Source organism: Cryptomeria japonica, chromosome 9 (genome assembly GCF_030272615.1).
Source record: "Cryptomeria japonica chromosome 9, Sugi_1.0, whole genome shotgun sequence".
In the NCBI taxonomy this organism is placed as follows: domain Eukaryota; kingdom Viridiplantae; phylum Streptophyta; class Pinopsida; order Cupressales; family Cupressaceae; genus Cryptomeria; species Cryptomeria japonica.
This window is the reverse complement of record NC_081413.1, coordinates 705,396,523-705,416,988: the sequence shown is the minus strand read 5'-3', so window position 1 is coordinate 705,416,988 and position 20,466 is coordinate 705,396,523. Positions and strand designations below refer to the sequence as shown.

The 20,466-nt window shown below is 36.7% G+C and overlaps 1 protein-coding gene across 1 annotated transcript; it reads right to left on the bottom strand.

Moving 5' to 3' along the window:
* Nucleotides 1-12,049: 12,049 nt before the first annotated feature.
* On the bottom strand, nt 12,050-19,609 carry LOC131073868 (uncharacterized). The gene is made up of 2 exons (XM_058010374.2): nt 19,497-19,609; nt 12,050-12,488 (listed from the first exon to the last, which is right to left on the bottom strand). The coding sequence occupies exons 1-2, from the start codon at nt 19,607-19,609 to the stop codon at nt 12,050-12,052; spliced, it is 552 nt and encodes a 183-aa protein (XP_057866357.1).
* Between the last annotated feature and the right edge of the window lie 857 nt (nt 19,610-20,466).

Here is a 20,466-nt window from a genome sequence, read left to right as displayed (position 1 = left end):
TGAGATTACTCAATCTCAACCATCCATTTCTCCATTTTACCTATAAATAGAGCTCGCATTCCTCATTTTCAAATCCTCAAACATCTAGCATTTAGCATCCATAATCCTAAAAACTTGTATGCATTTACATTATAGTCAATTTTAGAGAAGAGCATTTAGCATAAATCACTAATATATTGTTATTTTGGACTAAAATAAATCATATTCATTTCATAGCATATAATATTAGTTTGTTTTACACTTGCATTTACATACTCGATCATTTTCAATCTTGAACCTCCATAAGGCATCCATAGTGCAAAAAGATGTTGAGATCTACACTCATTTGGAACTTGGAGAGGAGAGGAACAAGGAAGGAGAAGCTACCAACATGGTAGAGAGCATTTGGAGATGTTTAGTTGCATTTCTTAGATTCATTAAGCTTTCTATTTGTTGTGTAGTGTATTTCTTGATATGCTCACTTAGGATAGTGTTTAATCTTTGATTTGCTAACTCTAATGACTAACACTTGTTTCTTGTGCTCCCCTTTGTGTGTGTAGCAATCAAACAGGTTTTTCTTACAATCCTGTTTTTGCAGAGCGTCAATACTTTCATCACTTTTAGCCTCAAACTTGCTAACATAGTCACCTCTCTTAATAAAATATTTCCTGCTAAATATCTTGAAATAACTAACATTAGATGATATACCATACCAGTATTCATAAGGAGTCTTATCCTTTCGTCTTTTTACCAAAATCTTGTTCATAGTGTAGACAATTGTGCTAACAGCTTCTCTCCAGAAAGTATTCGCTACACCTCCTTGTATCAACATTGTCCTAACTGCTTCAACAATTGAGCGATTGTTTCTCTTTGCAATACCATTTTGTTGTGGTGTCCTTGGTGCAAAAAGTTGTCGTTCGACACCATTTTCTTCAAAATATCTAGTGAATTCCTCAAAAGTAAATTCACCGCCTTGATCAGTCCTCAGACACTTTATCTTCTTACCAGTCTCCTTTTCAGCTAAGGCCCTAAATTCCTTGAACTTACCAAATGCCTTTGTTTTATCCTTCAAGAATGTGACCTACATCATCCTTGAGCAATCATCAGTGAAGATCATGAAATATCTATCACCTTGAATACTTTTAGTCCTTATTGGTCCACATATGTCTGTATGAACCAAATCTAACAGATGTTCCGCTGAAAAAGATTTTCTCTTGAAATTTGAGGATGTCATCTTTCTCAACTGACATTCCTTACATAGAACATTAACTGGTTTGTCCAACTAAGGAAAACCTCTCACTGTCTTTGACTTACTCACTTTAACAATGTTATCAAAATTTATATGACAAAATCTCCTATGCCAAAGCCAACTATCATCTACTTTAGCAATTAAACAGTTGTTGACCTTAGGATTCAGGTGAAACAAGTTACCTTTAGTCTATTTGCCGGTTGCAATCAATTCACCTTTGCTCCCATAGATTTCGCACATACCATTTTTAAACTCCAATGCATATCCTTTATCATTGAGTTGAGAAACACTCAAAAGATTGTGCTTTAGACCTTCAACCCAGTAGACATCATCTGCACTGCTCTTTCCATTAAGATAAATAGTTCCCTTACCTTTAACCATGCAGGGTGAGTCATTACCAAATCTTACAACTCCGCCATCAAATTCCTTCAAAGAAAGAAATTTTCTCCGGTCACCAGTCATGTGATGTGAACAACCACTATCAATGATCCAATCACCAGAATTATCAATGCAAGAAACTAAAGCTTTCTGATCAGATGTTTCTTCTTTAATGGCTATAAACACAATATCTTCATTAGCATCACCATCAGATTCCTCATCAGTGATACCACCATCAATTGCAATAACACAATCTCTTTTACCTTTTCCCTTGTACTTCTTAAATTTATCTCGCTTGTTCTCACTATCACCATTAGGACAGTTAGCTGTAATGTGTCCAATATTGCTACATGCAAAAACATTTCAAAGGTAATTTACCTCTATACTTACTGGTACCTCTGGGCAACTGCTTGGCCAACAATGCTTCAAGCTCAACCAAAAAGACTTCATCATCAACTTCTCTGCTGGATCTAGATTCATAACTGTGAATGACATCTCTACTTTTCCTCATAGATGGGTTAGAAACTAAAGCTCTAAATGCAGACTCGGATTTCTAAACACTACCATCATAACCATTTAATTCAAAATTAGTAAGCTTACCAAGGATGGAGTCAAGGGTTACCTTAGTTTTGTCAATAGATTTTAGCTCATGAATAGCTGCAACTCAAATAGCGTAGACCGGTAGCAGGGTTCTCAACCCCTTACTAACCATTGTGGCATCTTCCACTTTACCACCAGCACTCTTGATCTCACCAACTATCTCTTTTATCCTTTGACCATACTATTGGATATTCTCACCTTCAGCCATCCACATATCATCAAACTTTCCTCTTAGACTCTCTTCCTTGGCAATCTTCACATGTTCATCACCGCTATAAATCTCTTCAAGTTTCTCCCATACCTCATATGCAATCTCCAAACCATGGATATCAACATATTCTACATCAGACAAAGAACTGATAATAGCCTCCAGTGCTTGATTGTTTTCTTGTTGCTCTTTCTTCTAATCATCGGTCATAATCCCATTAGGTGCAACATATTGAGTACCAACATGTTCCCAATATTGATTTCCAAGACTCTTGATATAAATTTTCATTCTATCAGTCCATATCCTATAGTTCTCTCTATTAAACTTCAAACCTTCCTTCTTCATCATGATCTACAAGATATTTACCTCAAGTTGTTAGGCTTAGAACTTAGAGGACCTGAAATGCTCTGATACCAATTGATGGTATGATGAAAGAACAAGGATCTAGTCAACTATTGAGAGAGGGGGGTGAATCAGTAGATAGAAAAACTGATAAAACTTTAGCAATCTCAAAGTAAACTAAGAACTATCAATTCAATATCACTATCAAGATTAAACTGTCAAGTTAAATCGGTTGTCTGTTACAATAGATTAACAATAAACAACTTGAAACTCATAAACATCCAAATAATTTTACTAGCATAAGTAAAACTTCATTTCATATTGTTGTCGGTTATCATGACTTATCAAAGTGGATTAAGTAGTTAAGAAAATCAACCACAAAAACATTCACCACTTGACACAATATTTTGACGTGGAAACCCAAATGGGAAAAACCACGGTGAGATGGAACTAACAAAAATTATAAACTCTTCTGAAGTTCGCCCTATTAGGAGCCAAGTCTGTTAAAGCTTTACAAAAAGTCCTGTTAAGAACAAATCCTATTAGGGACCACTTGGTTAAGGGATTGACTATAATGCTTTGTTAGAAGCAATACCCTGTGAGGAGTAACCTCGATAGAGGATTTAAAATCCAAGCTAATGGACCACCTTGTTAGAAGATTTGAATAACACCAAGCTTGTTAGAGCTTACCTAGTTAGGGGATTTCAATCTTCTATAATTGTTAGAAAATAATAGGGATTTGTTGATCTGTTTAAATAGCACTACACTTGCTTGTTCAGATCCTTTTCATGCTCCTATATGCCTTTACTCAAACTATAGATACATCATCTGGTTTGGCAACCACACACTCAACTAAAACTTTTCCAACTCTGAAACTAAACAACTCATCGACCTTATAAACAAATCAATTAGGTTGGTAACACAACAAAAACCTAATTCTCATAGATATTACAAACAAGTCAGTTCAAGCATGACCATTGGATTACATAACAATCTCTACGCATCATTCAAGAAAGCCTCGACCACTCCTTGATCACCGCTTCATCAAATTTTAGTAACTCATCAGGCACTTTTCATGACATGAAATATACTTGCTCATTCCCAAGAAAAAAACCGTTACCTCAACGCGCCAAAAACACTTTGAAACTCTCTTCATACAATATGAATACATGTCATAATCATTACCACTCATCATCAGATCATAAACCAATATAACCAATTCACCAAACTTAATCAGTTAGGGTTTATCAAATCAATAGGTAGGGTTTACCAGTTCAACTCTCCAATACTTAGCAATACTGGTTCACTCCAAAAACTTACCTACCAATTACAGTTTCCTTCAGTATCTCTTCCTACCAATTACAAAACATCATTACAACAATATCGTTACTGGTTAATTGACATCAATGACAACATAACATATCACTAATGCAATGTTCATGGAAATGCCAACAGAACCTAGATCTCAATAATGTGTGATAATACAAGTGCAATCAATATCTCTAAGAACCCATTTTTGCATTGCAGAACAAAGCATATTTCTATTTGGTATCATTTCTTGAGAGAAAACGTAGTAGATAATGAAGTAAAGTTTGAATATGTTCCGATCAAAGAGAAAGTTACAAATATATTTACAAAGGCATTGTGCAAAGATAATTTTGAGTATCTTCGATAGTTGTTAGGGGTTACTCCCTTTCCTAGTTTTAACTATGTGCATTTGGCAGAGCATTAGTTCAGGATAATTCATGCATATTTCTCTTTGAGCTAATGTTTGGGGCTTCCTCTTAGGGGGAGAAAAGTGGCTTTTGAGTTGTGATGCTCTCTACTTCCCTCCTTGATGTCAAGGGGGGGTAAGTTTGAGAATTTTGTGTGCTTGAGAAGCTTGAGAAGTTCAGAGAAGTTTGGCACTATATAATTTTTTCTTTCTAAGGGGGAGAAGTTTCTGAGAAGTGTTCTTGAACATGTTGTCAGAGAAATTGTTTGTCATTGATGAATGTTGCCTTCAATAATAAAGGGGGAGATTGTTACAAATTTGAAGATGGTTGATGATTTAATATGGTTTTCATTGATGTCAACGTACTAATTTTGTTCTCTATGCTTGGTTGTTGGTCTGGTTGTTCAAACCTATTGCAAATAACTCATGATATGTTGGCACATTATTGGATATTGTTTTGAGATTCTTCTTTCATGGTTTGGTGGTTGAGAAGGTATTCTTCAAAATTCTATGTTGTGTTGATGATGCATGTCTGACAAAGTTTGTAGAGCTCTACATCTTTAGTTCTTTTGTTGGTTCTGGTTTTATGCTTCTAGTGCATGTATCTTCATTATTCTATTTTTGCATGTGTTGTTATGCTCTGAAAGTGGTTTTACTTGGTCCATTTAACCCTAGATGTTCTATCTTTTGGTATGGTGATTGCGGCATTTGATAACATTTTGTTGTATTGTGGTGTGGTCCACTTTTTATTCCTCTCCATCGTGGGAACGCTTCATGAAGACCTTTTTTTTAATTATGATTTATTGTCTCCTTCCCTGACTTGAAAAATATATTTTTGAGATCTATAAATATAAAGTTCACTTGTAATGAAAATTAATGACAAAATTTTGTAGAAGGAAGTTGATTGTAAAAGGAAGATCTATCTTTGGTGATGTGAAGTGGTTGATCAATGTGGTTGTTTGCTGATTTTGTTTGGTACCAATGGTCGTGAGCCTTAGGTTTCTTCTAACATTGTAGTAGAGTGGTAGTTGTACCTTTTTTGGTGAATTCTTTATTTCTTCCTCTGGGGAGTGAGACCTCCTTTTTTTGATGGTTTTAGTCGGGCAGTGAACCCACCTACAGTGAGAAATTCTAGTAGTGATCCATCTTGTAAAAATCACCTTAACCATGTGTTATTTTCATGATATCATCTGTTCATAGTTATGCAATCTAAAATTTATATTTGATAGATCAATTTTTGTGAAAAATTTAATGAGTTTTAATTGATAACTAATCCCCCCCCCCCCTCTCAGTTATCTGGAACATTCAACATAATATCCCATCCAAAACACTATATGCAAATAAAACCTGAAAATTTTCTTTATTTCAACCAAGTGTGAGGCTAAATAATTAAGGTCTCTTAAATAAAAAAGAAGATGATATTAAACAACTATAGAAAGTTCTATCAAATCACTTTAAGAAATACAATGTTCTCATTGTCATGGGAAAGGACATAGAAAATAAATGTGTCGGGATCTTCATCCTTGTAGTATTTGTGGACTAAAGGATCATTCTAAAAAGATGTATTGGAATAAAAGGTGGAAAAAGAAAGTATAAAAATGAATCATGGATGGATTGATGGATATAATTGGAAAACTATCACATATATGGTTAAAATTTTGTACAAGCATAAATATTCATATGTAAAAATTGATGCAAACAAGATTAGAGGGTCTTATCAAACTGCACAATCTTGCAACATTAGTATCCCATCCAAAACACTATATGGAAACAAAATCTGATAATTTTATTTAATTTAACCTTCATATATACATTCATTCAACAAGAGATAAAATTTAGAAATTTAATAACGGTTCTAGGCACTTCATGCATACAAGCCTTCGAAGCTTCAAGCCTTCCCACCTGCTTGGCTTGACTTTTCATTTGAAGTATAATATTTTTGTTTATCTGATAGCTCTCATGTCTACCTTGAACACCTCCAATGCACTTGAAAAACTCCTCTTTTTCTTTTTCTATCTTTCTCCTCTTGGCAAGCTAATTGCCTACACTCTTCCGTAAGCAATTCTCTAGAGCAACTTGCAAGTTCTCTCTTCAACCTTTTTGTTGTTCAGTTATACTTTTTAACATGATAAAAGGTTGAATTTTATATATATTATGATCCTTGTGAGTAATAACAAAGAGGCACCCAAATCATCTATTTCATTTCCCTCCAATTGTCTTTTGGAATTTCTTTGTATTTGCTTGAGATTCCTCATCAAATGCTTTCAAATATGGAACCCAATATTTCTAAATTGTATCCAATGACTTTTTATTTTAAATTCCTTTTAAAAGTGAATAAAAACAATAACCAATATGTTCTCTTTGGAAAATTGAAGAATTTTTAATTATTCTCTCAAAAATCAGTTTTTTCCCTCCATTTTAGGCACCTAAAATGGAAGAATAAAACAAGAATAGAATTTCAATAGACACTTTCCTTATGAACACTTCCTTAAGCATAAAATTTGATTAAATCAATTCTTTTCTAATTTATAATATTCCAATTAATCCCCTCAACCTTTGAAACATTAAAATTATGCAATATAATACTTGTAAAATCACATTAAACACCTTGGTTGCATCTGACTTTTGAAATGAAAACCAAGTTTTGATTAAAAAAATATATTTTATCCTTCAACACTCCAAAATATAATCTTGAAGCTCCAAACTACACCAAAAATACAAAAAATTAACCAACAACAAGAAAAAAAATTTATTGATGCAAGATTGCTTGTGAGCTTGGATGTGCATTCATAAAAAATGATAGAAATCAAGAAAAGGTTAAATGTTTGAGTAGACGTTGAGTGAACCAAGGGGATAACACTAAAAAGAAGTAAATAATAATGGAAAAGACTACAATATAAAAATTTCATGAAAACAAGGAGGATTGCTACTAAGAAAAACCATGGAAAGTGTAAAGGGGAAAATTTGATTTGGCAATTTACAACATAGAAGGAGAAATCACCAAATCAATTTTCCCTTTGAGGGGGGATTTCCTTTACATTCAAAAGAGGGATGGAATCCACTAGATTCAATCAAAAATTAAATAAGGACCGAATACTAAGTGGATTGATTGATTGTGATGTGTGTTTCCCTCTTTTGTAAGTTGAAATGCTAATTTAGGGTAAAGTGTCAAAATTGAAGGTAAAACTTGGAAAATACTGAGCCATAGGTCCAAGATTCAGTCATGCACCTAGATCTAAGAAATACGATCTGATTCGGATCTTGATGCAGGAGAAGCCTCGGTCGATGAGCAATCTTGCAACAACCAAAAAATATTTGTTTCAGTTTTGTGTTGCAGCTTATGTGTTTCTTCCAGCATTCTTCGGTGATAATATGATAAAACTATAAGGATCTAGTCAACTACTGAGAAGGGGGGTCAATCAATAGATATAAAATAAACTAAACTTTCACCAAACTCAATTCCAACTCAGAAACAACTTGCTAAACTAACCGATTTAGACACTGTATCAAAAATTGCAACTGCACTGTCAAACTTTACCGATTGACCAAAACATCAATGATACAATGTAATAGATCTGAAACTCAAATACCATTTAACCAAAACATTAAACCACTTCACTAATACCAATAATAGCTCATTTAAAATCACTTCCGATCATCTAAACATAACTAGGTAGATTTACCAGTTAATCATATCAATCATATCAAAACACATCCACAAAATCATTCACCACTTGACACAATGTTTTTTCATGTGGAAACCCAAATGGGAAAAACCATGGTGGGGATGAATACCCACAAGTATTTTGAACTCTTCCGATGTTCTCCCTGTTAGGAGCCAAGCCTTGTTAGAAGCTTATACAATAATGTTATGTTAAGAACAGGTCTGGTTAAGGACCACCCGGTTAAGGGATTGACTACAATACCCTGTTAAAGGCAACCTCGGTGGAGGATTTCAAATCCAATTTAATGGATCACCTTGTTAGAGGATTTCAACAACATCAAGCCTATTAAAGCTTACCTGATTAAGGGATTTAACTATTGTAATGGTTAGAGAACAATAGGTTCTTTGTTGATCTGGAAATAGCACTTACTTGCTTAATCAAATCCTTTTCTGCTTCAATCTGCCTTCACAACATTCTACAGACACTCCTTCTGGTTCAGCAACAATCACTACCACACTTAACCAAATTTGCCAACACAATATTGAGACAAATCATCGACCTTATAATAAAATACAATAGGTTGGTAACACATCACAAAACCTACAAATCTCATAGAGATTACAATCATATCATTTCAAACATTACCATTAGATTACATAGCAATCAACTACACATTGTTCTAGACAACTTGAACCACTCCTAGATCACCATATATTGGATCCTATAACTCATCACGCATGTTTCACTTCATGCTATGCATTTGATCATTCCCAAGATAAATAGTTATCTTCACATGCCAAATCCACTTTGAAACTCATCGTGCGCATCATGCTTATGTGGCATATCCATCTTTGATCACCATTCGATCATAGATCATCACAACTAATTCTTCAAGCTCCATCGGTTAGGGTTCTTCTTATCAACTGGTTAGGGTTACTGATTGATCTCTGCTTCAAATACCAATACCAGTTGCCTTCACTGCTTTACTATCGGCTACATTACTGCATCATTATCAGTTGCTATTGACATCAATGATAATACTATACTTCGTCAATGCAATCTTCATGCAATGCCAACAATCTCCCCCTTTGGCATTGATGGCAATATAAATATCAATACCCATTGATTGTGATGATTGAGAGTAAAGCACATACACAGGTATAGGAATATTGGTTTACATTTTCTAATCATATACTCTCCTTCAACTGGTAACTGGCTATCAATCATATAGCTCTTCTCCCCCTTTGACAACAATGCCAAAGTGAAGGTTAACCATTCCATGCTTCATTGATCTGCAACTAGTTGCTCCCCCTATGGAGTAGCTCCACTCTTCACCAATCATGCTTCAATATTTTTAATAGGCTCTGGGATTGATGGCTTCCCCATCTGCTTAATTGACTTCATGTAGGGGTACAACCCCCAGCTTACCTCTAAGATACTCAAATGTAGCCTTAGGTAGAGGTTTAGTAAACATATCGGCTAGTTGTTCTTTAGTAGATACATGCTCCAGTGACACATCTTTACTTTGCACTTTGTCTCTCAGGAAATGATACTTCAGCTCAATATGCTTTATCCTAGCATGCAACACCAGGTTCTTTGAAATGTTTATAGCACTTGTGTTATCACAAAAAATACTTTTACGGTTCTAATATCTTCAACTTCAAACCTTCCAAAACATGTTTCATCTAGATTGCTTGGGTACAATTCATATAAGCTGCAACATATTCAACTTCTACAGTTGATTGAGAAATACAACTCTGTTTCTTGTTGCTCCAAGACACTAGTCGGCCTCCAAGAAAAAATGCTCCTCAGGTTGTACTCTTCCTATCATCAACATTGTTTGCCCAGTCTACATCTGTATAGACTTTTAAATCAAAATTACCTGCATATGGATACCATGATCCATAATCAATTGTGTCTTTTAGATATCTAAAAATTATTTTGGTTGCAACCATGTGTGTCTCCTTCAGGCTTTTTTGAAATCTGGCAACCAATCCAACTACATGAGAAATTTTTGGCCTCCTGTGGACAACATAATGTAGTTTACCTATCATGGACCTATACTCCTTTTCATCAATTGAAGCAAAATCATCTTCCTTAGACAATTTATAGCCTATAACCATTGGTGTTCCAACTGGTTTACAATCTCTCATTCCAAAAGTCTTCAATACGCCTTTCACATATTTGGAATGTGTGATGAAAATACCTTCCTTCATCTATTTTATTTGCAAACCTATGAAAAAATTTATCTCACCTACCAATGACATCTCAAATTCATTCTTCATTTCATTAGCAAAGTCATGACACATATCAACATTTCCTCCAAAAATGATATCATGAACAAATACCTCACTTACCAATATCTTATCTCCTTCTGTCTTGAGATATATGTTACTGTCTTCATTGATTCTTTGAAAACCTATCTTCACCAAGTGAGAGTACAATCTTTTGTACCGTGCTCTTGGTGCTTGCTTCAGTCCATATAATGCCTTATGTAATTTGCACACCATGTCCTTTTCTATAGTTAAAGCATAGCCATCTGGTTGTTCACTGTAGACTTCCTCTTCCAATATTCCATTTAGGAATGTTGACTTAACATCCATCCGATCTACTTTGAATCCTCTATATGCTGCAAATGCAAGTAGAGTCCTTACTCCTTCCAATCTTGCAACTGGTGCAAATGTCTCACTATAGTCTTCACCTTCTTCTTGTGCATATCCTTTGCATACTAGTCTTGCTTTATTTCTGACCACTACTCCATCTTCATTCAGTTTATTTCTAAATACCCATTTTGTACCTATTACATTCTTGTTCTCCAGTCTGGGTACTAGTGACCAGGTATTGTTCTTCTCTATCTAGTCAAGTTCTTCTTCCATTGCCTTGATCCAGTTTTCATCTCCAAAGGCTTCTTTTGCAGTTCTAGGCTCAATGGTGGAGATCATACATGAGTTCTCTCCTATACCTCTTCTAGTTAATACACCTGCATTCATGTCACCAATAATCTAATTGGGGCTATGATTGAGTCTAACATACCTTGGAATAACATGATCTTGGTTTATAGGTTCTGTTAGAGTAATTGGGTATTTACTTGATTAATTAAACAATATTTGTTTAATTCTTTAAGTTCTCTATTATCTTTTTACACTTAAGCTAACATTAGGTGCATAATAATTAATTCTTTTATTAATTATTATGTGCAAGCCTAGGTTTTCCCTTTTAGGGTTTCTTGACCTATTAGAGGTTATTTTTCTTTTCTTTGTATCATTATGTCATTAGACATTTTGGTGAATATTGAGCTCTCCTCTTTTGAGCATATTTTCCTGTGTTTTGTTCTTCAGATTGTTTCGCTTCATTGTTTCTCCTTGTGATAGATTGTTTTAGCTTGCAGAAGATCTTTAGGCTCCTATGGTGTTGTATTTTCTCAACTTCAACATGGCATCAGAGCTTCAGATCTGCAACTATCTATTCTTGTTTTGAGAATTTTTGCATTGGAAGCAGATCTGGGGTTTCAGGCATTTTTTGTGTGTGCTTAGAGATAGGCCTCTTTTTTTAGCACTTTGGGGCAAAACGGACCTCACCATTGTGCTCAAAAGGCCTAAAAACCCTTATAGTCATATAAAATTTCTCTATTTTTTACTCCTGAGCATCTGGGTGAATTTTTTCTCCAACACTAGGTCATACGACTTTGGCACGCAAATCAAAAAAAAATTAAAAAATTGAAAATTTTACTGCATGCAGGCCGGATTTTGATTTTTTGAAAAAAAAAGAAAAAGAAAATCAAAAAGAAATCTTTAAAAACAAGGGGCGAAGTTTTTTTTGCAAAAAAAAAAATCAAAAAACTTTTTTTGGGGGGGGGCCAACCCCACAGTATGCAGGGTACCGTGGGGCCCCTTGCCAAGTTGCAGGCTTCCCCATCACCCTGTCAGACCGGTACCTGCCACCGGCAACCTCCGGCTCCCTGCCGACTCTCGGCCTCGCCGGCCCCTGTCGTTCCCGTCGGTCGCCCATCGTTGCGTCCACGTCTCCTCGACTCCCCGCCGCCTGTTGGTCCCCGACCCCTGCCACTGCGTCCATGCCTCCCAGCCTCCCTGCAGCTCCCCACCACTGCCACTGCCGCTACCTCGACTGCCACCTAGATCAATCCCCGTCGGAACCCGCAGTGCTTGCCTCCCTACCGGAGCTCCCCACCGCCCGACCCTTGCTGTCGCAGCCGTCGGGAACCTCTGCTCCCCGCCCGGCCCTTGCTGTCGCCGCCGCCAGGAACCTCTGCTCCCCGCCCAACCCTTGTTGCCACCGAGAACTGCCACCCTAGCTCTACCGCTTGGCCACCGAGTCGCCACCAGCCACCGCTCACTGGCCACCTCCACTTGCCAAAGCCACCAGACTACCCCTTCCTCTTGTTTTGAAGGGGGGTTTGGTTTTTTGGTCATATCTTGGGCATAAGGAGTCATTTTTTTTAAAACAAATAGGCATTGGAAAGCTGGTTCCAAGATGGACCTCTTCATGTTGGTAATTTTTTTCAAATTTTTTGTTTGACTGTGTTTTGTTCCAGTCAAAGTGGGGTCTCTTTTTTGCACTCCAGGAGACATAGAATGAGCATCTGACCTCCATTTTTTGAAAAGTTTATATTTTTGGAAATCATGTGCTGTTTAATTTCTAGCCATTTGAATTTTATTTCCAGATTCTTCTCCATGCATATTTTATTTAGTTTTTTTCTTTTCAGCACTCCGGTGGATATCTTGGTTGTTTCAGGTCCTGGGATCTCTTCTCTGGGTAGGATGTCTCTATTTTGGTTCTCCTTTCTATTTCCAGTCTTATCATCATTGTAGCATTGTATTTATGCAAATGCACTGAGATAAAGTGTCATCATGCATTGTTTACTTGGGATCTTGCACATCTTGTGCCTTGCTGTACATGCACAACTTCTAAAGTGCCATAAGGGGGTTGATGTTTGCCTTGTTTACCATCTGCCTTTGTCCAGTGAGTGTTCCTTCCACAACATTCACCTTATGTTGTGTGTCAAGTGAGTGTTTCTTCCATGACACTATGTACTATCTCAGCACCTTTGATGTTCCTGGTTCTTCGTCATGCAGTTCTTGTTGGCCATTCTTTTCAGTGTACCTATCCCTCTCCCTCTTTAGCATTATGGGGAGGTTTGTTCCTATTGGTTCTAATGCTTCCATGGTTCGATTGATCAGCTCTTCAGGCTTTGGTGTTTTCATGCCATCTGTATCTTCGATTTCAGTTGTTTGCCCTGTTTGCCTTCTGATTCAAGTAGTGTCATTTGAGGGCACTCATACAGATTACAGTCTTCTCTACCTAGTCATGTTCTATTTCAGTGGAGGTTCTTCAGCTCAGCAGTTATTCTTTGACAGAGTTTGCAGGTTCTTCATGCTTCAGTGGTGTTCTTTTCCATCTCTTTTTGGAGTAGATTTTTGTTCCCACGTGGTTTTCTCTATTTCTCCAATTCATAGAGATTTCATTGTATTTGGGTACCTGATCAGGCCTTGTTGTCGGGACCCATCTTTCCTGCTTTCAGTAGTTGTTCTAGGTTTTAGCTTCTCCCTAAGTCTAGCTTAACGAGGGGTGTTAGAGTAATTGGGTATTTACTTGATTAATTAAAAAATATTTGTTTAATTCTTTAAGTTCCCTATTATCTTTTTTACACTTAAGCTAACATTAGGTGCATAATAATTAATTCTTTTATAAATTATTATGTGCAAGCCTAGGTTTTCCCTTTTAGGGTTTCTTGACCTATTAGAGGTTATTTTTCTTTTCTTTGTATCATTATGTCATTACACATTTTGGTGAATATTGAGCTCTCCTCTTTTGAGCATATTTTCCTATGTTTTTTTCTTCAGATTGTTTTGCTTCATTGCTTCTCCTTGTGACGGATTGTTTTAGCTTGCCGAAGATCTTTAGGCTCCTGTGGTGTTGTATTTTCTCAACTCCAACAGGTTCTTCTTCTTCTTCACTTTCTTCATCTTCTTATGGACCTTCCAGTTATGGTTGAACTGAGGCTTCTCTATTCAGTTCACCAACTTCTGGCTTTACTGGTTCCGGTTCCAAAAATAGTGTGTAAGGTTCTTCTTCCTCCCTCTTTACTAGTTTCTCCTAATTTCTCAGGAAACTCATCAACTCAGACATTTACACTTTCAATGATCTTCTTAGTCCAATTGTTGTAACACTTGTAAGTTTTTCTCTTGGTGGAGTAACCAAGAAATATGTCTTCATCACTCTTGGCATCAAACTTACCAACATAATCACCTCTTTTGATAAAACATGTGCTACCAAAGATCTTAAATTAACTGACATTAGGTGATCTACCATACCAGTACTCATAAGGGGTTTTTTCCTTACCTCTTTTAACTAGTATCCAGTTCATTGTATAAACAGTTGTGTTGACAACTTCTCTCCAGAATGTCTTAGCTACACCTCCTTGAATTAGCATAGTCCTAGTAGCTTCAACTACTGACCGGTTGTTCCTTTATGCAATACCATTTTGATGTGGTGTCCTAGATGCAGAAAGTTGCCTCTTGATTCTATTGTCTTCATAGTATCTAGTGAATTCCTTTGAATTAAATTCACCACCTTGATCAGTTCTTAAACACTTTATCTTCTTTCCACTTTCATTTTCAACTAAGGCTCTGAATGCCTTAAACTTGATAAATGATTATGTCTTGTCTTTCAAGAATGTGACTCACATCATCCTTGAGCAATCATTGGTAAATATCATGAAATATCGATCACCTTGAATACTCCTAGTCCTCATTGGTCCACAAAGGTCGGTATGAACCAAATCTAGCAAATGTTCAACTAAGAAAGATTTTCTCTTGAAGGTTGAGGATGTCATTTTCCCTTACTGACATTCCTTGCACAAAACATTCACTGGTTTGTCCAAGTGTGGCAAACCTCTTACTAATTTGGACTTACTGACTCTTACAATGTTATCAAAATTTACATGACAAAATCTCTGATGCCAAAGCCAACTATCTTCTACTTTTGCAATTAAACAACTATTGACTTTAGAGTTTATATGAAACAAGTTACCTCTAGTTTGTTTGCCGGTTCCAATCAGTTCACCTTTGCTTCATTAAGTCTTGCACACTCCATTCTTGAATTCTAGTGGGTAACCTTTTTCATTGAGTTGAGAAACACTCAAAAGATTGTGTTTCAATCCTTCAACCCAGTAGACATCTTCTACACTACTCTTACCATTTAGAGAGATGGATCCTTTCCCTTTCAACATGCAAGGTGAGTCATTTCCAAATCTCAGAACACCTCCATCGAATTCTTTCAGAGTAAGAAACTTACTCCGATCACCAGTCATGTGGTGTGAACAACCACTATCTATAATCCATTAATCTGAAATATCCATGCGAGAGACTAATGCCTTCTAATCTGATGTCTCTTCTTTAATAGAAACAAAGACAACGTCCTCATTTGCATCTTCCTCAAATTATTCATCTGTAATTCCTTCATCCACTACAATGAGACAATCTCTTTTACCTTTGCCTTTATACTTCTTATACTTCTCTCGTTTTTACTCATTATCTCCATTAGGACAGTTAGCAACAATTTGTCCAATCTAGTTACATGTAAAACACTTCAATGGTAATTTACCACTATATTTACAAGTACCTCTGGCCAACCATTTGGCCAACAATGCTTCAAGCTCAATTAGACTATCTTCATCAACTACCTCTCTGCTGGATCTAGACTCATGACTATAGCTCACTTCTCTGCTTTTCCTTACCGGTGGGGTTGATACTAAGGCTCTAAATGCAGATTCCGATCTCTGAACACTTCCATAAAAACCATTTAATTCAAATGCAGTTAATTTACCAATGATAGAATCAAGAGTTACCTTTGTCCTATCAATAGATTTGAGTTCCTGAATGGCTATAACTTAGATAGTGTAGACTGGTAGGAAGGGTTCTCAACACCTTGCTAACCAATGTGGTATCTTCCACTGTACCTCCAACACTTTTGATTTCACCGACTATCTCCTTGATCCTCTAACCATACTGTTGAATGTTTTCTCCTTCAGACATCTACATATCATCAAATTTACCTCTCAGACTCTCTTCTTTGGCAATCTTAACATGCTCATCACCACTATAAATGTCTTCCAGTTTCTTCCATACTTCATATACAATCTCCAATCCATGAACATCAACATACTTTGAATCAGACAAGGAGTTGATGATGGCCTCCAATGCTTGATTGTTCTCCTGATGCTCCTTCTTTTGATCATATGTCAAAATCCCACTATGCAAGTTATATTTAGTCACAACTTGTTCCCAATATTGACTTCCTAAGTTCTTGATATAGATATTCATCCTATCACTCTAGATTCTATAGTTTTCCCTATTGAACTTCAGACCTTCTTTCTTCATCATGTTCTTCTAGATATTTTCCTCGAGCTATTAGGCTTAAACACAAGAGTACCTGAAAAGCTCTGATACCAATTGATAATATGATGAAACTATAAGGATCCGGTCAACAACTGAGAGGGGGGGCTGAATCAGTAGATAGAAAATAAAATAAACTTTCACCAAACTTAATTCCAACTCAGAAACAACTTGCTAAACTAACCGGTTTAGACATTGTATCAAAAACTACAACTACACTATCAAACTTTACCAGTTGACCAAAACATGAATGATACAATGTAAAAGATCTGAAACTCAAATACCATTCAACCAAAACATTAAACCACTTCACTAATATCAGTAATAGATCATTTCAAATCACTTTCAGTCATCCAAACACATCTAGGTGGATTTACCAGTTAATCATATCAACCATATCAAAACACATCCACAAAATCATTCACCACTTGACACAATGATTTTTCATGTGGAAACCCAAACGATAAAAACCACAGTGGGGATGAATACCCACAAGTATTTTGAACTCTTTTGAAGTTTGTCCTGTTAGGAGCCAAGCCTTGTTAGAAGCTTATACAATAATGTCCTATTAAGAACAGACCCGGTTAAGGACCACCCAATTAAGGGATTGACTACAATACCCTGTTAAAGGCAATACCCTGGTAAAGACAACCTCGATGGAGGATTTCAAATCCAAGTTAATGGATCACCTTGTTAGAGGATTTCAACAACACCAAGCCTATTAAATCCTACCCAGTTAAGGGATTTAACTGTTGTAATGGTTGGAAAACAACAGGTTCTTTGTTGATCTATAAATAGCACTTCCTTGCTTAATCAGATCATTTTCTACTCCAATCTATCTTCACAACATTCTGCACACACTCCTTCTGGTTCGGCAACAATCACTACTACACTTAACCAAATTTGCCAACACAATATTGAAATAAATCATCGACCTTATAAGAAAATACAATAGGTCGATAACACATCATAAAACCTACAAATCTCATAGAGATTACAATCATATCGATTCAAACATGACCGTTAGATTACATAGCAATCAACTACACATTGTTCTAGACAACTTGAACCACTCCTGGATCACCGTATATTGGATCCTGTAACTCATCACGCATGTTTCACTTCATGCTATGCATTTGATCATTCCCAAGATAAATAGTTATCTTCACATGCCAAATCCACTTTGAAACTCATCGCGCGCATCATGCTTATGTGGCATATCCATCTTTGATCACCATTCAGTCATAGATCATCACAATTGATTCTCCAAGCTCCATCGGTTAGGGTTCTTCTTATCAACTGGTTAGGTTTACCGATTGATCTCTGCTTCAAATACCAATACCAGTTGCCTTCACTGCTTTACTACCAGCTGCATTACTGCATCATTATTAGTTGCTATTGACATCAATGACAATACTATACTTCATCAATGCAATCTTCATGCAATGCCAACATCCGATAGTTGTTCATTTTTTGTTGTGGATTAGATCTTTGGCTTTTAGACTTGTTCTCGTTCCTTATTCTAAATTTTTAATTCATTTGGACCCCTTTTCCAACAAGTTGTCACTTCCAGATTGTTTGTTTCTTGGTTCCCAGAGCAGTTTGAGCTAAATGGCTAGTTGGAGATTTCTTCTCTTGTGGAGCATTTTCTTGGCTTGCAGATCTAATTGGCGCCACACTCAATGTTCCTGGGCCCTTGGCCAACCTTGTTTTGTGGTTCGCACTTCATTTGTGTCCTTGGCAAAGGAGATCTTCACACTTTGGGTCCGACCTATTTTACATGTTTTATTTTCTTGTCTGAGAGAATGTAATCTTTTGTGGCTAACCCAGATGTGTTTCGAATGATATTTATATTGTTGTATTTGATTATTTAGGAGATAGTGAAGAAACGTGATGATCTCAATTCATGATCTATAATTATAACACCTCTTGGAGGCCCAGATGGATTTTATTATGTAACTAGGTTCGTAAGCCTGCATGCTTGCCCGCATGTTGTCGGCTAGTTTATGATGAATCTATGATATTGTGGATGTCTGGTCTATTAGAGTATTCGGGTATTTACTTGATTAATTAAAAAATATGTGTTTAATTATTTAAGTTCCCTTTATCTCTTTTACACTTAAGCTAACTTTAGGTGCATAATAATTAATTCTTTTATTAATTATTATGTGCAAGCCTAGGTTTTCCTTTTTAGGGTTTCTTGACCTATTAGAGGTTGGATTCTTTTATTTGTATTGTTAGGATTATCACATTACACATTTTGTGAATATTGAGCTCTCATCTTTTTTAGCATATTTTCTTTGTATTACTTTTTCTGTTATTTGCTTCCTTACTTCTCCTTGTAACAAGTTATTCAAGTTGCAGAGATCTTTAGGCTCTTGTGGTGTTGTATTTCTCAACTTTCACATGGTATTAGAGCTTCAAATCTGTAGCTATCTGTTCTTGTTTTGAGAATTTTTGCATTGGAAGCAAATCTAGGTTTTCAGGAAGTTTTTTTATATGTACTTCGGGATAGGTCTTTTCTAAGCACTTTGGGCCTAAACGAATCTCACCATTATGCTCAAAAGGCCTAAAAACCCCTATAGTCACATAAAACTTGCCTAGTTTTGACTCCTGAGCATCTGGGAGTATTTTTTCTCCAGTACCAGGTTGTACGGCCCTGGCACGTAGTTTGAGAAAAAAATAAAAATAAAAATGCCTTTTTACGGAATGCAAGCCGGATGTTTTTTTGATCCAAAAAAATTCAAAAAAATAAAAAATCCTAACATACGGCAAGTTGTTTTTAAAAAAATCAAAAAAAATCAAAAAGTTTGTTTTGGGGGGTTTCCCCACGGTACACAGGGTACTATGGGGCCCCCTATCATGCTGCAGGTCGCTGCCGCTATCAGAGCGGGCCCCGTTGGTCATCGGCCTCTAGTCGCCATCGGTGCCCTCCGGCCTCTAGGACCCTTCTCCTTGCTGCAGCGCCCCGCCTTCCCAGCCCCCGCTGCCACTGGCTGCCCCACCGACACCCTTCCCGCCGCCGCTCTTCGCCGCCCCTGTTGGAAACAGCCTCGTCATCGCTACCCTTTTCAATGGCCACCACCACGGCTCCTCTGCTGGACACCATAGCACCATCATAGTGCCACCTGCCCGCCACTGGAGCGCTACCCACGGGCCACCTCTACCACCAGACCTCCACCCTCTTGTCTCTTTAAGGGTTGGTTCATTTTTTGGCCATATCTTGAGCATACGGAGTCATTTTTTTGAAAACGAATAAGCGTCGAAAACTTGGTTTCGAGCCAGACCTCGTGGTGTTGGAATTTTTTTCTAATTTTGTTGTTTGACTATGTTTTTTTCCAGTCAGTCTCTTTTTTGCACTCCGAGAGCCATAAAATGAGCATCCGAACTCCGTTTTTTGAAAAATGCATATTTTTGGAAAGCATGTGCTATGTACTTTCTATCCATATGGGTTTTCTTTCCAGATTCTGCTCTAGGAATATTTTATTTTATTTTTTTTCTTTTTAGCACTCTAGTAGATATCTTGGTTGTTTCAGGTCCTGGGATCTCTTCTCTGAGTAGGATGTCTCGATTTTGGCTCTTCTTTTTGTTTCCAGTCTTCTTATCATTGAAGCATTTCATTTATGCAAACGCACTAAGATAAAGTGCCATCATGCATTGTTTACTTGGGATCTTGTACATCTTGTGCCCTATTGTACATGCACTACTTATAAAGTTCCTTGAGGGGGTTGATGTTTGCCTTTTGTTTGCCATCTACCTTTGTCTAGTGAGTGTTCCTTCCATGACATTTGCCTCATGATGTGTGTCAAGTGAGTGTTCCTTCCACAACACTATGTACTTTCTCTGTGCCTTTGATGTTCTTGGTTCTTCATTGTACGGTTCTTATTGGCCATTCTTTTTAGTGTCCCTGTCCCTCT